A 22,694-nucleotide genomic window follows, 5' to 3' on the forward strand; every position below is an offset into this window, starting at 1 on the left:
AGTAGGTCCTTATACTTTTATCATAACTTTTATTAGGTCTTTGTACTATCTTTTATTTTAGGGACTTTTTTACATTTATCTTGGATAGTAATCTAAATTTAATTAAACTTAATGAACTTTTTAATATTCCATTATTTAACTTAGCATAGTCTATTATCATCTTGTTATCCAATAATCTCCATAAGTTGTAGAGAATAATAAAAGATTAACCGTGATGATTGAAGATTAAAATCGAAGTTTCTTTTTAGAATAACTATCTGAATTTTCAATTGATTATTTATATTTATATTGAAAGATACGTTTCCCTGAATATTTATAATCATAAGATAAATTAAATAATAAAATTAAAAGGTTCATTAAATTTAATTAAATATAAATTATTATCTAAGATAAAAGTAAAAGAATATTTTAAAATAAAAAATTGTATAAAAACCTAATAAAAGTTATAATCAAAGTATAAGGACCTACTAAACCGAAAAAATTGTACGAGAATATGATGAAATTTATGAAAAAGGTATAAGGACCTATTAAAACGAAAAAATTGTATGAGGACCAAATGAACATTTTAATTAAAGTATAAGGATCTAAGAATGTGTTTTGTCTTATCTTTATTATCCATGTGATATACTATAGTTGTTTAAAGTTCATGGAACTAGGTGACTTATTAATTCATTATATTTAAAATCTAATAATCGATAACTATTATATGATTCAAATTAAAATATGTAAGTTATAACTAATACTCCCTCCGTTACATAGTAATAGAGTTATTTTGTCATTTTGGTACGTTCCATAGTAATAGAGTTATTTCCCTTTTTAGTAGTAAAAGTGAACACATTTTTCCACACCTGCTTTACTCTTTCTTACTTTTTTTCTCTCATCATCTCTCATCTTTTTTTATTTTTCACTTTATTCTCCATTTACTTAACTCACCTAACACAATTTTTTTTAATTTCTGTGCAGAAAAGAAATGCCTCCATTACTATGGAACGGAAGGAGTACGTAGTAACACATTTCTTTTTACCACCTACCATGAATGTAGTTTATGTCTATCTTTTAAATCATTTAATTTCTTATACTTAATGAGTAAAACACAATCAATCAACTAATAAAAAATAATTACGTTAAATAGGTCGTTGAATTAATTTATGCCTAATTATAGTAAAGAACAATAATGGTAAACCTACAGTATCTCCCTAAACTTCGAGTCTCACTTATCAGATCTGACTTCACCTCCTGTATTGGCACTGCCACCTATCTTCATTGCTTCTTCTTCACTTGTCTCTCTCATTTCTTTTCATCTTCCTAGACACAAACCAATCCATGACCATCTATTCTACAGGCTGAAGTATACGTTACTCTCAAACACACAGCAAAACCATGAATAATGCCCAATACGGGCGTTGCATACTATGGATGCGAGGACACGTTATAAGCATGGTTGCGGTAACGATGGCGGCGTTGGTGGTGGTGTCGGGGCAAGAAAACGCAGCAGCGGATCTCTTGAGATTCAAAACGGCCCTAGTGAACGCGGATCCGGCTCTGGCGGACTGGAACCCATCCACGGAGCCGTGCACGGGCAACACTGGCAACTGGGCGGGTGTGTTGTGCTACAACGGCTACGTCTGGGGGTTGCAGCTCGACAACATGGGCTTGCAGGGCCAGATTGATGTCGACGCTCTCGCTGGCCTCCAATCCTTGCGGACGATCAGCCTCACTGATAACAACTTCCAAGGGCCCATGCCCGACTGGCGGAAGGTCCCCGCGCTCACCTCATTGTATCTCTCTGGAAACCAGTTCTCCGGTCGGATCCCCGATGATGCTTTCAACGGCATGGACTTTTTGAAGAAGGTCTATCTTTCCAACAACAAATTCAGTGGCCCCATCCCTTCTTCCCTGGCCTCGCCTAGGATGGTGGAGGTCGGCCTCGACAACAACCAGTTCTCAGGCGGTATACCGCCTTTTAGCGCTGATAATATCAGAGTCTTTGATGTCTCTGGAAATCAGCTGCAGGGCCCCATTCCACCATCTTTGCGCAAGCTAGATCCCTCCTCATTCCAAGGTATGTAGGGTGTTAGAGGCCCCCAAGTCAGAATGTGTGTTATTTACTGAGGGAGTGGTGCCCTTGAAAACTTTGTTAAAATACAGTAATATTAGCTGGCATCACAAAACATATCAGTTCGTCATATTGAGTATGAACTGATATTCATGAATCAAACAAACAGATATTGAGTGAAAAACTGATATGTTTTGTGATATTAATATATTTGTGAACTGATCTGATTTTGTGTTCTAACTATAAGAAGAGTTTTTTGAAAAACCATCTCCTATAGATATATGATGGACTGTTTTTTTTTTTACAGGCAACTCAGCGTTGTGCGAGGGACCAACGTGTGAGCCCCCGCCAGACATGGAGCCGAATATTCATCCTCTAACTCCAACCAACGCTTTCCCATCTAAGCGTAAAGGATTATCTCCAGCGACAATAGCCATAATTATACTCAGCAGTCTGTTGGCTTTGTTTCTGCTCCTATTGCTTCTCCTATTATGTTGCCGGTGGTGGAACCTGGACGATGACGTGGAGTCACCACGACAGATGATGATGACGAGATCAGAGATGGTATCGCCCTATAGCGAGAGGAGAAGCCCTATGACAGTAGGAGCCTCGCCCCAGCAAGCAACAAAGCTATCATTCGTGAAGAACGACAGACAGAAGTTCGACCTGCAGGATTTGATGAGAGCCTCTGCGGAAGTGCTGGGGTCCGGGAGCTTCGGGGCGTCATACAAAGCGGTACTGGTGGATGGGGAGGCATTGGTCGTCAAGAGATTCAAGCAGATGACCAATTTGACCAAGGATGACTTCCACGACCACATGAGGAGACTCGGCAGCCTCAAACACCCCAATCTGCTACCCTTGGTAGCCTACCTCTACCGCAAGGAAGAAAAGCTCTTGGTCTTCGACTTCGTCACCAACAACAGCCTAGGGAAGCACCTCCACGTTGACGGGAAACGACCCGAGGAGTGGCCGAAGCCGCTCAACTGGCCATGCCGGTTGAAAGCGATCAAAGGGACGGTGAGGGGGCTAGCTTACCTCCACGCCGAGCTGCCCGCCCTAGACGCCCCCCACGGCCACTTGAAATCGTCCAACGTCCTGCTCGATACCAACTACAACGCCCTGCTCATGGACTACGCCCTCAGCCCGGTGGTGAACCCAGCGCAGGTGAGTCAAGCCCTGGTGGCGTATAAGTGCCCCGAGTATGCCATGAGCGGGCAGACGTCGAGGAAATCAGACGTGTGGTGCTTGGGGATTTTGATCCTGGAGACGCTCACGGGGAAGGCCGTGGACAAGCACCTCGGGCAGGGGTGCCAGTATGGTGCAGAGTTAGCCCGGTGGGTGAAAGGTATCGTTGAGGAAGCGAATGCCAAAGGGGCGGTGGGGGTGTTCGACAAAGATATGGAGGCAAGCGCGGAGGCAGAGACGGAGATGGAAAAGCTTTTGCAGATTGGAATACGGTGCTGCCAAGAGGAGTTGGACAAGAGGTTAGATATGGCTGAGGCACTTAGAAGGATTGAGCAGCTCCAGGAGTGATATGCAATAGGTGTTTTTGAATACTAAAACCATCAACTTCAATTGTTTTGTATTTGGAGACAATTAAGTTATATAATCAAAAATCACTTATAAGCTATCACACACCACCATCAATATATTAGTACATCTATCCATCAATTACCAATTATTAATATATAATACCACAGTTTTTATAGATCCATTTTGCCGCGAAACTTCATAAAATTTCTTGCTAATCATATTACATAATTTCTGTGACATATATTATCAAATCTAGTTCCAGAAGTTGAAGTTTATGTCAACATAGATAGCGTTAGATCACATGAGAACTTTCAGTTTGATAATTTTAAGGCAAAAAATAAATATTCACCGGTTCTCTAACACCAAACAAATAAATATCCACCAATTATCTCGCTTGGTTAGAATAACATGAAATAGATATTGTATATTTCACATTCTTTTATCCGTGTAAAATAGGATATCTTCTTCAACTTTTGCCTTTACCCGTTCAAGAATGATTCACTGAAGTCACTACAAATCGTACAGGAAAACCAAGTGAAGGAGTGGAGTACCAATAATGAGCAAGCAAACATTCTCATACAATCAAAGTGTCCAATGGCAAAAAGAAAAAACTTAAATTTTACACATTGGTTAATGAATAATAACAATTTGCAAAGATACTAACTTTTAATCATATTAAAAAAGTGAAAATTGAGTAAAGATGAAATTACCCAGCTCCAAAAGGGCATTTTTGGTGAAAAAAATGCAAAAGTACTAATTTTGAAATAAATCCTTAGTCTAGGGACTACTGTAAATATTTTTAAAGTCCAGGAACTATTGACAAGTTAAACCCATAGTTCAGAAATCATTTTTGTTGTTCACTCTAAAGATAATTATTTAATTTGTTCAGTAATATATATTGTATTATAGGTATTTTACATTTTTGTAATCTAATATTTGTACGAATAAATGCAGGTGAAGGAGCATAACTTTGACTATACGAGGATCTAAAAATAAAAAGTCTAGGATTTCAGGTTATGAAATCTATTTTAATAATTGTGTCTTATAGGATTTCAGGAGATGGCGAGGATTAATCTTTATCAAACTGAATGTTGGAAAAATTAACAAAAAGGGCTCTTGATGAATATGACTATACGAGGATCTAAAAATAAAAAGTCTAGAGGATATAACTCTGCTTAGAGGTTTTTTAAAGTAACTTACAAATTTACGTTCTTCTGATTGCATTTTAGATAAAAGAAAATATTATGTAATTAAATTTGTTGATGCATGCACACAACAAGAAAATTACTGAATTTGTGGAGAAGTAGAGACAATTCTTCCTCACTAAGAAAAATAGTACTATTATTTATCATTAATGATATGTGGCGAAAAAGTAAATTAAATAGAAGATAAGTACGGCAACAGATGCCTTAAACAGAATTACGATGCAATTTAAAGGTGTTCTTAATTTAAAAGCATTTTGCAAAAATAACATTTAAGAAGTAGAGAGAAATTGGAAGAAGACGGAGAATTTGAGAGATCAATTAGAGTATCCACAGTGAATGCCAGATCTCGCGCCCGATCGCCCGAGATCGGGCTCCGGCTCGGGCGTCCTCGGGCATCCATTGCAGGCGCCCGAGAGAGACGACCGAAAGATCGGTCATCTCCATCGGGCGCCCATTACAACGCCAGCCCGATCTCGTCCGAGCCTGATGATAAGACTAATTTCATGCATTGGTTATGGGATAAATTCTGTGATTTCCTGGGTCTAACAAAGCTTTATAAGCCAGGTGTGTAGAGAAAATGTCAGCCCCAGGGAGAAAGAGAAGATTACCTGGAGGAAGAAGCTGGCGGGAAAAGTGAGCAGAAAAAGGGAAGAGTTTACTAAACGAAGGAGCATCCGCAAGGAGGGCAAAATGGGAAACACCAGGAAGAGTCTAGAAGCTCCGCCCCCTATAAATAAGAGCACGCATTCAACATGAAGGGAGTCCTCCTTCTGCATCATCAGCTCTTAGCTTAGCTTTTCCATTTCTCTTCATACACACTTTTAGGGGAATCATCTTAGGGGTTCACGTTTCAATTCCATTGTGGTATAACACCGTCTCCAAGGGAGGCGAAGATACAATCATTTATTTGCTTTTGTTTGTGTTTCGGATTTCCCGAGTCTTCGTTGTTCGAAACTCGGTCGTGTTTTGCTACTTTCTCGTTGGATATTGCGTATTTTGCTATGGAATTTGCTACTATGGTTTTGGTTATGTAATTGTTGCATTATCTGGTTGTTTTTGGTGGATATTTTCGATTGACCTGAGGTGGATTTTGAATTGCATGGAGATCTGTAGTTGATCGGTTGAATGAGGTTGAACTTGCGAAGATCGGAGATGGAAATTGTGTTGGATTGTTGTCGATGGCTTGGATCCGGAGTGGATGAAGCATCCAGCGTGTAGATCTGTTCGTGTTTGCATGGTTGTGATATTTAAATTATGTTTACTTGTTTACCTCGTCTAGTAATCGTAGATCTGCTTTAGTTTCAGTAGTTCTTTGTGTTAATCGGTTTAATTTCATTTGCCTTGTTTCGATCCTTACTTTGCTCTGTTTTTCATCTGTTATTTCGTGATAAAAGTTAGAGAAGATGATGTCGTTGTTAGTTAGTCCTTTAGTTGGTTAATCTGCAGCTTTTTCCCTCGTACTATGCCGTTTAGGGAAATGGTCCCCACATGCTACGCTTTCATGTGTCTAGGTTAGTTTAGGAAGCCGTTTACCCCGTCTAGTAGTAATTTCAAGCTCATTTGGTCAGCATTATGCATGTTCTGTTATCTCTGGCTAGATCTAGATGTTAGGATAGGACATTTCATTTCCAGAGTCTAGGAATTAAATCTCAACCCCAAGAAAATTGCGTGGCAGCAGCCAAAAATAGTTTCCAAGTCTTTCAGCATGTTTACTTACACATCTGTCTCTGTGGATTCGATCCCTGCTTCCCTGTACTAATCTTTTTAGCATAGCGGGTTGAGGGTTTTGAAAGGAGAACAAGTAACCTGAGGATTCTCTGAGTTCCTAGACCCAGTGTCTAGTGGATTCTCTGGATCGGGGAAGTTCTATTTTATATAACAACGCAGCACTCACACCTTCGCTCTTCACCTGACTACGCGTTTTCCTTTTTTTTCCTATCTATAAATATACCTTATTTTCACTCATTTCTCACACATCTCTCAACCCTCACACAACATCTCTCCATTACAATCTCTCTCTTTCACTCACTTTTCCAAAATGTTTTCCGGGGAAGATATAAGTCGGGCTATGGAACGCGCAATGTTTGCTTTTGGGAACCAGATTCTCGCAGGTATTCGTGCAATACAAGGGCAAGAGCAGGTCTCGAGGCCCATCCGTCCGTCGAGAGCATTGTCTAGCTCATCAACGTATGTTTGAGGATTACTTCGCCGATGAGCCCCGGTGGGGACCGACGGTTTTTCGCCAACGGTTTAGGATGCGGCGAAAACTATTTCTCCGCATTGTTCACGCGATGGAGGCGAGCGACGGGTACTTCCAGCAGCGGCAAGATGCGGCCCACAAAATCGGTCTATCCTCGTTCACGAAGTGCCCGGTTGCGCTTCGTCAGTTGGCATACGGCACCACGGTGGACATGTTCGACGAGTATCTTCACGTCGGGGATACAACTGACCAGGAGTGTCTGGTAAAATTTTGTGAGGGCGTGATTGACACCTTCGGCTCCACATATTTGCGCAAGTCGAATGCCGAAGTTTGCTAGTTTCTGATGAGGATGCACGATAGTGTGCACGGATTTCCTGGAATGTTAGGGAACATTGATTGTATGCACTGGAAGTGGAAGAATTGTCCGGCAGCATGAAGAGGCCAATTCACCAGTGGGCATAAGAGTACCCACCCGACGATGATCCTTGAAGCCATCGTTGACCACCGTCTTTGGATTTGGCATGCTCACTTTGGCGTGGCGGGGTCAAACAATGACATCAGCGTGCTGAACACGTCGAGTCTCTTCACCGAGCAATGCAATGGCAACGGTCCGGTTATCCAGTTCACTGCCAACGGACAACAGCATCATATGGGGTACTGCTTAACCGATGGCATATACCCGAGATGGCCAGTTTTCTTGAAGACGATCTCCTGCCCAACGGATGCGAAGAGAGCCCTTTATGCACAGCGGCAAGAGTCTGCATGGAAGGACGTGGAACGAGGATTCGGTGTGCTTCAAGCACGTGGGCCAATAGTAAAAGCCTTGGCTCATTCCTGGTATAGACATCATATTGCCAATGTCATGTACGCGTGCATCATCTTGCACATCATGATTATTCACGATGAAGGTGCAAGAGTTGGCGATTGGACCAACGATGAAGCTGAATCGAGCGCAGGTCATGCAACCCCGCTGGTCATTCGAGGTTTACCCTATGGAGTCAGTGAGAGATTACAAGCTCAGGAGAACATGCGCAACCGACAAGCTCATCTTCAACTCATGAACGACATGGTTGAAGAAGTTTGGACACGCAGTGGTCGTTGAAATTGTACCTCTTTTTAAGTATTTTCGTTGATTTTTTTTTAAAATTAAGTAATGTATGTTTTTGCTAGTTCTTTAATTTAGAGTCTAATTTTGCTATTTATTATGTGTAAACATAAAAAAAGTAATATTAAAATTGAAATAAAAAATAGATAATTGATAGGGCACCCACTAGGGCCAAATCATTGAAAAAAAAGGGGTATGCTGATGTGGCATCCATTGGGGCGCCCACTAGGACATCAATTGTGGATGCTCTTATGGACGGTTGGAGTGCTATGGCTTGTGATAATAGTATAATGAGATACCATTAATACTAGACTTAGAGTTTCAAATTTCTGGTTTCCTAGTCAATATATAGTATGATGTCTATTTAAGATGTTACTACAAGAAAATGTATACAAATCTAGGTCGCAAAATCATTAGCTAGAGATGGCACGGGCTAATAATTTTCACATGACTATGCGTAGAAAAAGTGCGATTCTACCTCATAGCTACACTACTTACTTAGGCACTTAGCCTTGTAAAAATTACTATAAATTTCTAGTTTCGATTTTGAATTAAGACTATCTAATAAATTGATAAAATAAACCCCCAGCCCCTCCCCCTTAATTTCCAAATGCAGTTTTTTTAACTTTTCTGTGTCATATTAATAAATAAATCCACTTTGCTTTGAATTCAATTCTACTTTCTTCAGTGCACTTATATGTTTTCAGTGTTAAAATGTTAATGGTAAAGATAAAGAGCACGTAATCCTTCCTTTTTGAACTTTGCAAGCTTTTTTCAGAGATGAAACCAATAGATATGCAATTGTAGGATATTAATAGATAGGCAACTTGTAGGATATTAAGGAGTATTTGTTTATACATTTTCACAATCAATTACTCTCTCCGTCCACGAAAATTCGTCCCGATTTGACCGGACACGAGTTTTAAGAAATGTAATGGAAAGTGAGTTGAAAAAGTTGGTGGGATGTGGGTTCTACTTTTAGAGTATTAGTTTTATAATAAAATGTGAGTATGAATGAGTTTGTGGAATATGGAGTCCACTACCAAATATGGTAAAAGTAAAATGGGACAAATTTTGGGGGACGGACGAAAATAGAAAAATGGGACAAATTTTCGTGGACGGAGGGAGTATTTTATATTGTTAAATACATATAGAATACGAACGAAAAAGAAAGACTTTACCTACGCTACGACTATCTATTTGCAGCCGGGAGGGGTCCCTTCCCGTCCACAAAAACTGATTAATATCTTCTCACATGTATGCCAAAATTGACTTACATATTTAATATAACTTCTTTTTTGAATTACATAGTTAAATAATTCGATGTAAATAATTAATTAAGTAATCAAACTTCATCACATAAACTCGTAAATCGTGTGAGCTGAGCTGTTGTAGGATTAATTAGACAATGACTTAATTTGTTAAAATAGTAAATAATTAAAAAAGAAATAAAAATAATTAATATTAACAAATAATCTGAAATCCAACACCGAAATTATTTTATTTTTCTTTGATCGACACAATAATATTGACACTAATATATTAATGCCACATATGTTCGTGTAAAAAATTACTCCCTTCGGCATTCAATTAATTGTTCATTTTTACCATTTTTCTATTAATTGTCCGGTTATCATACATGGTAAGGAGATCATACATTCTATTATAACTTATTTCACTCTAATTTTATCTATAAAACTGATATATAAAAGTGCGATATATATTCCACTAACTTTTTCAATTCACTTTCCATTATATTTCTTAACACGTGTGCTAAAATTAAAGCTGACAATTATTAAGCAACGGAGGAAGTATCAAGTTTACTCTATTAGTCAATCGGCGGTTTTTAGTTGGAGTAATGAAATTTGACCATTATAAATAGAATCCTCTAGAAGGCATTCAATATTCACGAATGGTGAGCAAATTTTATAATATTTGTTTCATCTAATCTATTTTAATAGTAATTTTGATTTTAATGTTGATTATGTATCAATAATCAATATAAAATCAAAGAGTGATTCGTTATTTTTAAATGAAAAAGAAAAAAAATGCACCTTCGATAACAATTTACCTTCGAAAAAAAATGAGGCACGGAGATTAAGAAAAATTATGTTAGGTGAGTTAAGTAAATGGAGAATAAAGTGGAAAATAAAAAATGTAGAGAGATGAAGAGAGAAAAAAGTAAGAGAGAGTAAAGTAAATATGAAAAAATGTGTTGACTTTTATTTAAAAGAGAAATGACTCTATTATTATGAAACGTATCAAAATAATAAAATGACTCTATTATTGTGAAACGGTGGGAGTAGAACTTAGAAGCAGAAAATATAGTAGTGGTAGAAGCTGTATTTAAAAAACAAAAATATCAAGTATTTTAATAAAAAATAATAAAAAAATATCCCACTTGTAGAATCGTAGTTCATCTGGAAAAAGATATGACGTGGCATTCATGCAATATCCACTCTGTACCAAGCGTTTTGGAAGTCCACCCGACAAAAACGAGTCACCCGCATTAGATATACAGCAAACATATCTTCACACATCTATTATCTCATTTTTCATTTTTGTTGTTTCGACCCAAATTCAATCACATTTAACGGCATTATATTTTGAACAAAATAAAGTATAATTTCAAGTTAGTAGGTGAACTACAAATTTGAACATCATTCTGCACGTATAAAAGCTGGGTGAAATTTAACAATAATTAATTATAACTGCAAATATCTCAAGAATGAGATCAAATATATTAATTTGATAAAAAATAGACGAAGAACTAAAAAAATCAGGAGAGTCATGGCCAATTAATAGATAGACTAGAGTACAAAATTTTAAAACATTTATTGAGATTTTAACAACGCCCTTCGTCTATACCTATATAAACATTGACACACTGAAAATTGAAAACATACATTTATATTTGTATATAATCATTAATCATATTCGGTTCTCGGCATGGATGCTTTCTGTTTGAAGGCAGGGATTCACGGAATCACGGCACCGCCGATTGAAGCTGCCGGGAATGCGGATTTCCGGCTGAGTGCGGCGGCGGATAGGCCGTATGTTTCGTCGAAGAATTTCCCTTGGGGATTCACTTTCCGGTTGCCGCCACTGAGATCGCTATGGTCGGGGACCAAAATCAGGTGGGAGCCGGCTATTGCAGTGGACGACGCGGTTTTGGCTGAAAAGGATGAGAATTGGGTTTCCAAGGTTTTGCATTTCTATTCGTTGAGAAAAGGGGCGGAAACGAGGGTGAAATTGGAAGAAAATAGGGGAAATTATGTTGAGGAGGAGATTTGCTGTGTTGAGAATGAAGAATGTGATGTGTGCGATGTTGACGATGACAAGATTGAATTCGACAGGGAATCGTTTTCGAAGCTGCTTCGAAAAGTTTCTCTGGCGGAATCCAGATTATATGCTCAGTTATCTTATTTGGGAAGCTTGGCTTATTGCATTCCTCAAATCAAGGTATGGTTTTCTTCAATTTTCAATTTGGTTCACTGCATTTAGGCATTTTTCAATTTGGCAATGTTGTTCGAATTTCTAGCTCATAGTATATTTGTGTGGATTTCATGAATTGCAATCGATCTTGAAACACACATTTTTTTGTTGGAAAATTGTTCGAGTAAAGACAATGAGATAGGAAGAAACAAACGAAAAGAACACTAATCGAACTGCATTCCTGGTAGATTTTAGATCATATTATGATGTTATATTTTTTTTATCTAATTGGCTAATTGCTATGTGAAATGATGCTACAGCCTGGGAATCTTCTGAGATACCATGGATTAAAGCTGGTGACTTCATCCATAGAGAAGAAAGAGTTGGCATTGAAGATTGAGAAAGAGAAGGAATCAGCTGAAAACCTACAAAAACCTGCAGCTCAAGCTGCAGATGCCGAGAGGGATGAAACCAGAGAAGCAGAAGGCGTTGAGGCGGAGGCTGAAAGAAATCGCGTTTCTTCTGCAGCTTATCAGATTGCTGCTTCGGCTGCTTCTTATTTCCATTCTCATACCAAGGTCGTTCTTAGCTTGAGATCCTCCAAATCGAAGCAGAGTGAGAATTGCGAGGTAGATACAAGTGGATGTGATGCAGGTGTCAATATGATGAATCATGATATGGCCTCATTTATGGCAACTACTGATTCCATGGCAGCAGTTGTTGCTGCGGAGGAGGAGGTAAAGCAGGCTGTGGCTGATGATCTAAAGTCGACCCTCACATGCCCCTGTGAGTGGTTCATTTGCGATGATGATCAAACTGCAACAAGATTCTTTGTTATACAGGTGGAACAATTATGCCTATAAGGATATGATCATATATGTTTTGCTCTCCTACATTTTCTTTGACAAATATTTAAGTTGCTAAAACATCAATAAATTTCTTTCAGGGATCTGAGTCACTGGCTTCATGGAAGGCCAATCTACTTTTCGAGCCGATGCAGTTTGAGGTAGTTATCTAGCCTGCTTTAAAGCTTGTAAAAAAAATCATATTTTGAAGTTAAATATTTATGTGGTAATAGTGTGTGATGCATTAGATGAATCATTTTTGCCAAATTTATATTTGTTGGTTGATGACTTGGTGTAGATTTTACAGTAATTTGATCTATCCCTCTTTCTGTTTAGGGATTCAACGTTCTTGTGCACAGAGGTATCTATGAGGCTGCAAAAGGGATCTACGAGCATATGTTGCCTGCAATTCATTCACACCTCGAGACTCATGGTGATCGTGCCAAACTCCGTTTCACGGGGCATTCTCTTGGTGGTAGTTTGTCAGTGCTTGTGAATCTCATGCTGCTGATCAGAGGTGGAGCGCCTCGTTCTTCATTGCTTCCAGTCATAACTTATGGAGCACCATCGATCATGTGTGGGGGGGATCGTCTACTTCACGACCTTGGGCTGCCACAGAATCATGTGAGGTCGATCACAATGCATCGAGACATTGTTCCTCGAGCATTCTCTTGCAATTACCCGAACCACGTTGCTGAATTTCTCAAGGCTGTAAATGGGAATTTCCGCAACCATCCCTGCCTTGATAAACAGGTAGCTAGTTAGTTAACCTACTATCTGAAATTTGCCACATTTCAACTGATAACATCACTCGCTTGTGCACTATGTAAACAGAAGCTTTTATACACTCCAATGGGCGAGCTTCTGATTCTCCAACCAGACGACAAATTCTCTCCCAACCACGACCTCCTTCCTCCGGGCAGCGGTCTGTATATCCTGACATGCTCAGCTTCAGACATGGCCGAGGCAGAGAAGCAGGTCCGCGCTGCACAAGTCGTGTTCCTGAACTCACCGCACCCTCTCGAGATACTGAGTGACCGGTCTTCATATGGGTCCGAAGGCAGCATTCAGAGAGACCACGACATGCTCTCGTATCTCAAGTCTGTGAGAAACGTGATTGGCCATGAACTCAACCGTGTGAGGAGAGCTAGGAGGGAAGAGCGTCGGAAAGTTTGGTGGCCGGCTGTGGCGCCAAGTGGTGGTGTGATTGTGAGGCGGCCGGTTATGCAAGGGCAATGGCAGGGGCAGTTCAATTTCTCGGGCATGGTCCGGACGGGACGGGTGTCACTGAAACGGTTCAGCACGTTGGTAGCGTCGCAGCATATGCATCTGTTTGTTGTGCTCATGTTCCCTGCTCTGGGAAATTGTGGGTCCATGAACATTAGTTAGAGAAGGAGAAGCAACAGTAACACGATTCTTTATGCTTATGCATATCAGAAACCAATAGTATATACTAGTAGTACTATAGTATTGGATGATCATGAATGAAATTCTTGGTTAATGGATATGACAAAAAACCATGTTGTCTGTATGATGAAGCTTTGTTTAGGCCGAGACGAGCTTAAGTTATGGGATAGAAAATGAGATACGAATGTGTGGCTTCATGTGTGTTTTTAATTAGTTCAGATTCTAGAATGAAATGTGGTCTAATTTGATGTAGCAATGTGGTCAATATGCTTTAAGCCAAAAAAATGTAAAGCTGAGCTATATTTGCAAGTTGCAAATTCGGCCCAAAATAAAACAACAATAGTGTATTGGTTATAGTTATCCATCCAACAAGGCAGGCAGACAACCTTTCCCTTCTACATGTGGGCTCAATAATTGTTGAATATTTTTATCTTATCTTAAGTTCTTAAGATCATTTTTTTTTTTTCTGTTTTAGCATCCAACAAAATTAATCTATATCCCATTTTTCAACTTTTTTTCCACAATAAGCAATTACTTATAATATGGGCCACATTACCGTCCCCGAAATCTCTATTTAGGGACTGAGAATAATTAAAATAAGATGTTAAAAGCGATATCTAGGTTTGTTGATAGTAGGCTAATGATTTCAATAATCTTTTTACAGTTGATAAGAAAGCCCTGAATTTAGGCAATCCTAAATTTCTAATGATAATGTATGAAGAATCACATTCTAGTCAAAATTCTCTCTCTTTTTCTAGTCAAAATTCACTGTCTTGCCTTAGGTGATAAAATAACAGTCGATTATTTAATTTGTCAAATAAATAACAATCAATCGAATATAAGGGCTATATACACAGTATCAATAAAATGTAATGTTAAGACAATTAAATGCGCAGGACAAATAAAGTACGCAGAAAATACAGAGTAATATCCCCAAGAATATATTCTCTTTGTTTCACAATAGGAGTCACATTTGGTTTGGTGTGTGAATTTTAAGAAAAAGTAAAGAATAGTAAGTTGAAAAAGTTGTGGAATATGATTTCACTTTTTTATACAACTTTTATAATAAAATGTGAGTGATGTGAGTTAATGAAACATGAGACTTCCTTACCATTTTGTAAAAGTGAAATGTGATTCTTATTCTGGGACGGATAGAAATGACAAAATATGATTCTTATTGTTGGATATAGGAAGTATGGACGTGTTCGCTTTGTCAGAAATGCCAAGAAATGACTCCAATTCTGTCCATTTACAGCGTTCGGTTTACAATATATAATTCATGCGAGCCCTTCAAATTAGATGACTTCTTCCTTGGGCGGCACGAGAATTTATGCAACTTTATTTTATGTGTGAAGTGAAAAGAGTAAAGTAAGATAGAGTGACTAAAGTAGAGAGAAATGTGTTTTATTTTTAGTAAGAGCATCTCCAATGGTCGGCTAGCGACCGGCTAGCCGATTCGTCGCGCTGGCCGATCGGCTAGCCGAACCATTGGAGTCGGCCAGCGCTAAATCGGCCAAAATATCGGCGTCCGCTGGCCGATCGACCGGCGCTAGCCGATGCGCTGGCCGCCATTGTGGCGTGCCGATCGGCCAGCAATAAACGCGATTTTCAATCTCTCTAAATTTCTGTGCAACAGCAACATCTAACGATGGACAGCAACAATTAGGCCCAATACAAAATTAAGAACTAAAACTATAACAAATTCAAGGACCCACAATTTATTCTTGCTAATTGAACACGGAGGATGCTTACTATAACAGATATGTTTGCTTATTCTTGCTAATTTATTCTTGCTAATTTATTCTTACTATAACAGATATCTGTACTATAGTATTGGACGATGCTTACTAGTAGCAAGGATATGTTCCGATGAAAATTTATTCTTGCTAATTGATATGTTTGCAAATATAAAAAATAAATATTGTAGTGTTTAAATATTCAAATAAAAAAAAATTACTTAGGGCAGAGCTTAGGGCGAGCTATAGTCCGCCCCATCGCAGGTGGAAGGGACGGAGGATAAAATGCTGATGTGGCAGCGCATAGGGTGGGGCTTAGGGCGTCGCATCCTCCGCCCCATTGTAGATGCCCTAAGAGACAGCACCTGCATCCCTTCATTTCTTAACCATCTCATCCCTTAACTATTCATTAAATTTTATTTTTTATTTTTATTTCCAACAAATTCAATTAATATTTCATTGAAATATTAAATTAATACTAATAATTCATTAAATCATTAAAAACCACGAAAATTACAACATGCGAAAATATGAAAAATACATAATTGAAATCCTATGGAGTATTTTTATTTTTTAATTTTTGATTTTTATTACAATATTGAAAAATACAAAAAAAAAACATTTTAAACGGATATAAACTACGCCCACTCACGGGCCAGCGAGTGGGAGTCACGCACGAACCATAGCACGCCACGTCGCCAAGGCGCGTGGCGAGCTGTCTCGCAAGACGCCTCTCCCGGAAGAGCCAAGGGACGAGATGGAGACGGGATGGGAGCTGCATCGCTATCTCGATGCGGTCTCATCTCTTAGAGACGAGATCGAGACTGCAGAGAGATGCGTTGTAGATGCCCTAAAGACTACAAATCTCAACCCAAAGATTGAAATATGTAATTAATTCTTAAAGAACATTACTTCTTATAAGTTAAGGGAAATAAATTATAGACCATTCTTAATTGATACTTCAATAAGGATGTGTTTTGTTACTCTAAGGTGTCAATCTGTTACCATGACTAATTATATTATGATAATCTATTTAGAATTGAATTGTGAGATTTTTTTTATGGGAGACAAAGGCTAAGACTAATTATCACATGATTATCCATTTAGAATTAAATATGAGATTCAATCTTATAAACCAAAAACAATATATATTTAATCTTGAGATATAATCTTGCAAACCAAATAATCTCTAAATATATTAAAAATAATATCAGAATTGCAAAATTATAGCTATATGAACACTTAAATAAATCTGAAAATATGCTAACTACTTCAAACTCCACACACCATGTGGAACGCGTGCAATGTTGCATTGAACCGCTTAGAATGTATCTTGACTTCGTTTCTCGCCTCTTACTTTACTCAGATTCTACTTTTACCTTAATTCTCGACCTACGAGTGAAATATAGTACCCTCATTCCATAATAATAGGGTCATTTCATTTTTTAGTAAAAAAGTAACACATTCCCATTCTTACTTTTTTCACCATATCCTACTTTATTCTCTCTACTTTTTCCTACTTTTATCCTTTTATTTAATACAAATTTATTTTAATCTTCGGGCCCCAAAAAATGCCTCAACTATTATGGAACGGAGAGAGGCAGTATATATTTATGAATCTAGAAACATGATGGAATATTTAATTCACCTCAAATTACGAAAAAACATTTTTTACCTAGGCAATATTAGTTAAGATCTCAAATCATTTATGTGCCAACTTGTTGCAAAAATTATGATTATAAATGGATTTTATACTACTTTAGAATGATTAGCACTCTGTTAATGAACCGTGTAAACTTCTTGGTTGTTGGATAAATCAACTAGGTTCTTAATTTTTAATTACTAGTATAAGAATTGTGCTCCTTTTCACCTTGATTTACGGTGCTTCCGATCCACACTCAAATATAATCATCAACCGAATAATAGTAAAATAAATCCAAAACCATGAGGCAGCTTACTTACCACACAAATTGTAGCTTTAACTAAATTAGATCTCTTATTCAATATCCACTTTTTATTACCCCATAAACTACTTGCTTTGCTTGTAGTTGGGACACTCGTTTACACTTTTTTAAATCAAATTAAGGTCGAATATTAACATTCAAGCTTATATTTAATAGCATATTTATATTTTGATAGTGTATATATTCGAATTTGGATAATGAGAGTCTCTAATTATAAAATTTTTATTAATTTTTTAGTGATCTTCTAGTGGATTCGAATAATATTATGTTCGTTGATGGCCCAAGTTTGAAGAAAAATAGCATATGATTGTCAGTATTGAATAAATTATGAAATGATGATGTAGTGTCAATTCTAATTATAGAACTCAAAGAATGATTACACTAATTCATTACTTGGTAAATAATAATCGACGAAGATATCTATATCTAAATAATGAAAAATCCACGAGCTCTCTAAAAGGGCAATGGCTTAATTTAAGCATATCTGTATATGTAAAACAAATGCAGTTATGATAATTTTGTTTCAATTGGTTCATGAACTTAGTTAGTGGCGATAACACTAAAAAAAAAAACTAATCTTTTAAGTACGTAAAAATAGATCAGACGCAACTAGTTGCATTAAATTCTTTTTTTTATAAAAATTATAACCGCAACTTAGGACGTAAAATAAAGTGTTTTTAAATTGATGACAAATTATCTTAAGCTTTTGTTTGGCTAAGATGCTTTCATTTATGTTCCCTAATTTTAGTTGAGATACTTAGAATTAATGGTTTTTGAATAGTTGGTAATATACTTAGAGCATAAATTAACGTCTTTATTTGCAACTAAGAAAAAGTCCTTATTAACCTTTTTTTAGCGTAAGAATCTAGCTACATTGGTGGTTCAAATTTAATTAATGCAGGTTTCCCACTTCAACATGTACTGTCATTACGCATTTAATTCTTCTTTCAAATTTCAATAGGAAAACCAAAATCACTCCATTTATGAAGGTCTCAAGATTATTGAGATTTCACATTCTCGTTTTTTAAATCGAGCTATCTACTTCAATTACTATCTAATTAATGATTGTGAGCAGATAAAAAGACAAGATTAAAATGTTACAAACAGTTTTAGGCGATTCACCCTTAATAGTTTTGTGATCAAATAATGATGAAATATATTACTAGAAGACTAGAAGATGTTGCGGAAAAATGTGTAATTAATGACCAAATGGTGACTTGCTTTGCTGAAAACATACCTAACAATAACATTGGCTTTTCTAACGATCTAGTGGACAACCAAAAACTAAGAAATGGTTATATACTTATAATAATAAAATTCCAGAGAAAAATCTAGTTGCAATTTAATTTGTACACATGCATACTTATTAGTTTGACTTTGGTTATAGAGATTTTTACTAGTTCACTTTAAAAAAGCGAAAAGCATTTTTATGAAGGTGGTTGCCTAGCTTGAATATGGACAATATAATTAGCTTGTCACAACAAGAAAGTCCAAAAAATAATTTTGTGTAATTATCGAGCAGTTTTCCGTAATTTTAACTCTGATTTTAGAACTAAGTAAGCAAATTAGATTTCATATGAATATATGATTGAAGTACTTAGTAATTTATGTTACACTAACACTAAAATCATTATTGGGAAACATTTGAGACACCAAAATTTGAAGCATTTGGCAATTTGTTGATGAAATTTTATTTGAGGAGATATTGTTAGTAATAAATAAAAGCTGTGATGCAAAACCAGTGATGATTGTGTAGTCTGGCATTTGGCAACAGTAATAATGACTCACCCATCCCCTACTCCTTTCATTAATTCCCCACCTCCCATTTTTTGAGGTTTATAAAATTGCGTGTCATATTCAGTGACAACGACACGCAACTAATTTGAGACCTAAACAACATATTCATCTCATCTCACCTTACCTCTATCATCATTCACATAATAACATCTGTACATACACCAAAACATATTGTTACGCAAACACAAAATGTAATAAATAAATGATCTAACCACATAGTACAAGCTAGTAGCAAAACTTCCCCCCTGAATGAGATCACCTAGCATAGTCTGTTGAGATCACCTAGCATAGCATACTCATTTGCTTCCGAATAAAAATCCAGTGGTCCGAACACATTGGCACGTAGTTTCTGTTTTGGCTGTGCTCACTTCATTCATCAATGCACGTTAATTAACAACTGAGTGCCTCGTATTTGACCGGGATACAATTACTGAACCCGGTTTGCGAAAGTAGATTCCCAACTGTCGCCAAATCCCGGCAAAACACACCTTGAAACGCTGTCGTCGCTACCATATTATTCCCGCCACAAACTTCCCCCCCTATAGCTGGTTCCGCTGCCTTCTTCCGTTGCGCCTCGTCCTCCAAAATCGTAGCCACTACACTAGTATAACCCCTCTGAATCATTCTGTATAGCAGCAATCCCGACATTTTCGCCCCATCTCTCACGGAATCCACATCTTTGTCATCTGCGAATTCGCATTTCTCCATGAAATTACATGATTTCTCCGGCTTGTGTCTCAGCATCAGCAGCAAATGAGCTCTTTCCAATTCCGATCTCGAGCAACCTCTCCTCAATCCCATCAACGCGTAATAATCCACGTTTCCGCTCTCTCCTCCGGCTAGCCTCTGCTTCAGCTGCTGGATTTTAGCAGCCAACGAGCACAATCGCCCCGGAATTTCTCTGTACTGAACCTTCTGCCGCTTCCAAGCCGGCCCTGGCAATTTCCGGTCACGCAAAATCGAATTGTACAATAATTTCAAATGCTCCAGATCGTGGAGGCTATCCGGCAAGCACCTTATCGATTCGAACAATGCTGCTCTAATCGCCAGCGCCTCGATGCAAGACGTGTCCAGCGCTAGGGCTCTGTTGCAATCGGCGATGGCCTCTGCGATTCGTCCGGCCGATCGGAAGGCCGAGGCGCGGTGGACGTAGCACTCCGACAGAAACCCCTGCGGCGCGCCTCGGCGGCCGTCGAGGATTTTCGTGAAGTGCCTAACGGCTTCGGAGTAGAGTCCTGCGTCGAGGGCGGCGATCGCGGCCGTCTTGCGGCGGATGAGGAGCTTGATGTGGCAGAGGAGGTGCGAGATGCTCTCGAATTCGGTCTTCGGAGGCCTTTCCGGCTGGTGATTCTCGCCGGAGAGGGGGTGTTTGATGGAGGAGAAGATGTCGTCGGAAAGAGAAATGCTCTCGCGGCGGAACGCGGCGGTGGCGAGGCGTTTTCCGGTTTGGAGGAGCACCAATGCGTCCTCCATTAAACCTAGGTGGCAGCATGCCTGGCCTAACACCGAGTACCTGTTCGATGAAATGCATCAAAAATTGAGTCAAGCTGTAACTCGTTTTTGATTAATGCATCTGATCACTGTGATTTGGTGAGATTTCATTAATGGTGGCCAGTGGTTTCGCGTGATCTGGAAGCTAGTATTACTGTATCAACCTTTGATAACAGAGTAGTATTATTTTATATTATCGATTCATAAAAAAATAGAAAATGCAGTTATGAATTGATACCTCCATTGGCCAGCTTCCTCCACGTTCTTAAACAAACCGGAAATAACTTTCTTCTTCAAATCGGAGACGGAGAAGCACGTACACGCCGGCTCGGAGGCGCCGCCGGAGGAAAGGAGCGTGACTCGTTCCCTCGACAGCTGAGTCGACGAGTTATCGGACGAACCGGTGGTGGATGCGTCTTCGGAGATGACCATTTTGAGGCTAGGAATGTAGTCCTGGAGCATGTCCGCCACCTCCTTAAAGCGGCGGAGGCAGAGCAGGCTCCGCGCCTTGAGCTCGAGCGCAACCTCCATGCGCGGCGCCACCGCAAGCGCCGCATCGAGGAGGCGGAGCGCCGCCGCGATCTCGCTCTGCTCCTGCGTGGCGATCAGCATCCTTGCCTCCCTCACGTATCTCTCCACCATCTGCATTAGTATTTCCAAAATCAAATCAATGTAACCGAGGAGAAATTGATTGATGTAATGTGTATACCTTTCGATTGGTGAGCCACCAGTGCTTCTTCTCGGCAGCGGCGGTGGCGGGAGATGGAGATGCAACAGCCATTTGTGAATTAACTTGGGTGTGAGTGTGGGTGGGTTATTCTTATATATGGGTGAAAAAGTAGTCGCATTTTAATGAGGATTTACCCTCATATGGAGAGGGAGGAAGTTGAGGAAATGCAAATCTGAGAGAAGAGAAATGAGATGAAATGAAGAAGAGAGAGAAGAGGAGGATAGGAGCTTTAAACAACAAATGTCAGCTACACAGAAACCTTTCATCCTTCTACTTCATCGCTGGCATCAGATTCTCTCTCTCTCTCTTTTAAATAAATTGGAGAGAGAGAGAGAAAGAAAGTAATTACTAATTAGCTACTCTACGGCCTACGAATAATATTAATAACCACTGAAAATTCCTAACCTATATAAAATCGATTTGTATATTTAATTATTCGTATTTAGTTCTATGTTTGGAAATTATAGAATGAGAATATACATCTAGTAGTATTAATTTGAAGTTAGGCCACTGTGTATGATTTTGACTCAACAATGTTAATCTGTTTCGGAAATCACATGGAATGGTGGAATTGTAGATTTATTAAATTTCATCACCATGCAGTGTTGTTAATTTTCATAAAATTTACCAGACATTTCAAACTCTGCCTCATACTATATATAGAAAAGATAAATTTTGACATTATCACATTACTATATATACCACCTTGTGTTATTTACTCATTGGATATTTCTCCATGCCTTATGGACTCTTGTGTAAACAAATACGAGTATTACGAAGGAGTATATTTTAGGAGTAGTTTTCTTCAAATAAAACAGAGATTATCATTGTGGTAATAATCTCTGGATATGTTGTCCTTTTTTATATTAGAATTGAATAATGAATTAGAAACTTAGAATAGCTCAACTCAACACAATATTACTACTAGTATATTCAATAGCAACTTTTGGGTACAATTGTGTTATTCTAACATATGTTTCTAATTAACTTCAGATATTCTTACTAGATTAGTTAGTTCTAGGAGTATTAGATTTGGCTTCTATTCTTGTTTTACATTTCTCCTCAATTTTGAGATTTTGTACGATATAAATATATCCATTCGGTACTGATCATTGGAGTTAATAAACACGATTAGGGTTATTTGTTATAGGAATAGTAAGAAAAACAAGAAAATAAAATAGAACCCCACA

General features: G+C 38.3%; 4 protein-coding genes across 4 annotated transcripts; 3 read left to right on the top strand and 1 right to left on the bottom strand.

Moving 5' to 3' along the window:
• Nucleotides 1-1,292: 1,292 nt before the first annotated feature.
• Nucleotides 1,293-3,625, top strand: LOC125203312 (pollen receptor-like kinase 4). Its single transcript, XM_048101628.1, has 2 exons — nt 1,293-2,062; nt 2,364-3,625. Exons 1-2 carry the CDS (start codon nt 1,381-1,383, stop codon nt 3,587-3,589), a joined length of 1,908 nt encoding a protein of 635 aa, XP_047957585.1. The 5' UTR covers nt 1,293-1,380; the 3' UTR covers nt 3,590-3,625.
• A 3,847-nt stretch (nt 3,626-7,472) lies between these two features.
• Nucleotides 7,473-8,096, top strand: LOC125206333. Its single transcript, XM_048105602.1, has one exon. It carries the CDS (start codon nt 7,473-7,475, stop codon nt 8,094-8,096), a length of 624 nt encoding a protein of 207 aa, XP_047961559.1.
• Nucleotides 8,097-10,964: 2,868 nt separating this feature from the next.
• On the top strand, nt 10,965-14,105 carry LOC125203248 (phospholipase A1 PLIP2, chloroplastic-like). The gene is made up of 5 exons (XM_048101558.1): nt 10,965-11,561; nt 11,855-12,376; nt 12,481-12,540; nt 12,716-13,132; nt 13,214-14,105. Exons 1-5 carry the CDS (start codon nt 11,049-11,051, stop codon nt 13,766-13,768), a joined length of 2,067 nt encoding a protein of 688 aa, XP_047957515.1. The 5' UTR covers nt 10,965-11,048; the 3' UTR covers nt 13,769-14,105.
• Nucleotides 14,106-19,391: 5,286 nt separating this feature from the next.
• Nucleotides 19,392-21,831, bottom strand: LOC125207123. Its single transcript, XM_048106343.1, has 3 exons — nt 21,484-21,831; nt 21,013-21,416; nt 19,392-20,796 (listed from the first exon to the last, which is right to left on the bottom strand). Exons 1-3 carry the CDS (start codon nt 21,553-21,555, stop codon nt 19,674-19,676), a joined length of 1,599 nt encoding a protein of 532 aa, XP_047962300.1. The 5' UTR covers nt 21,556-21,831; the 3' UTR covers nt 19,392-19,673.
• Between the last annotated feature and the right edge of the window lie 863 nt (nt 21,832-22,694).

This window comes from Salvia hispanica, chromosome 2, assembly GCF_023119035.1.
Source record: "Salvia hispanica cultivar TCC Black 2014 chromosome 2, UniMelb_Shisp_WGS_1.0, whole genome shotgun sequence".
NCBI classification, from domain to species: Eukaryota; Viridiplantae; Streptophyta; class Magnoliopsida; order Lamiales; family Lamiaceae; genus Salvia; species Salvia hispanica.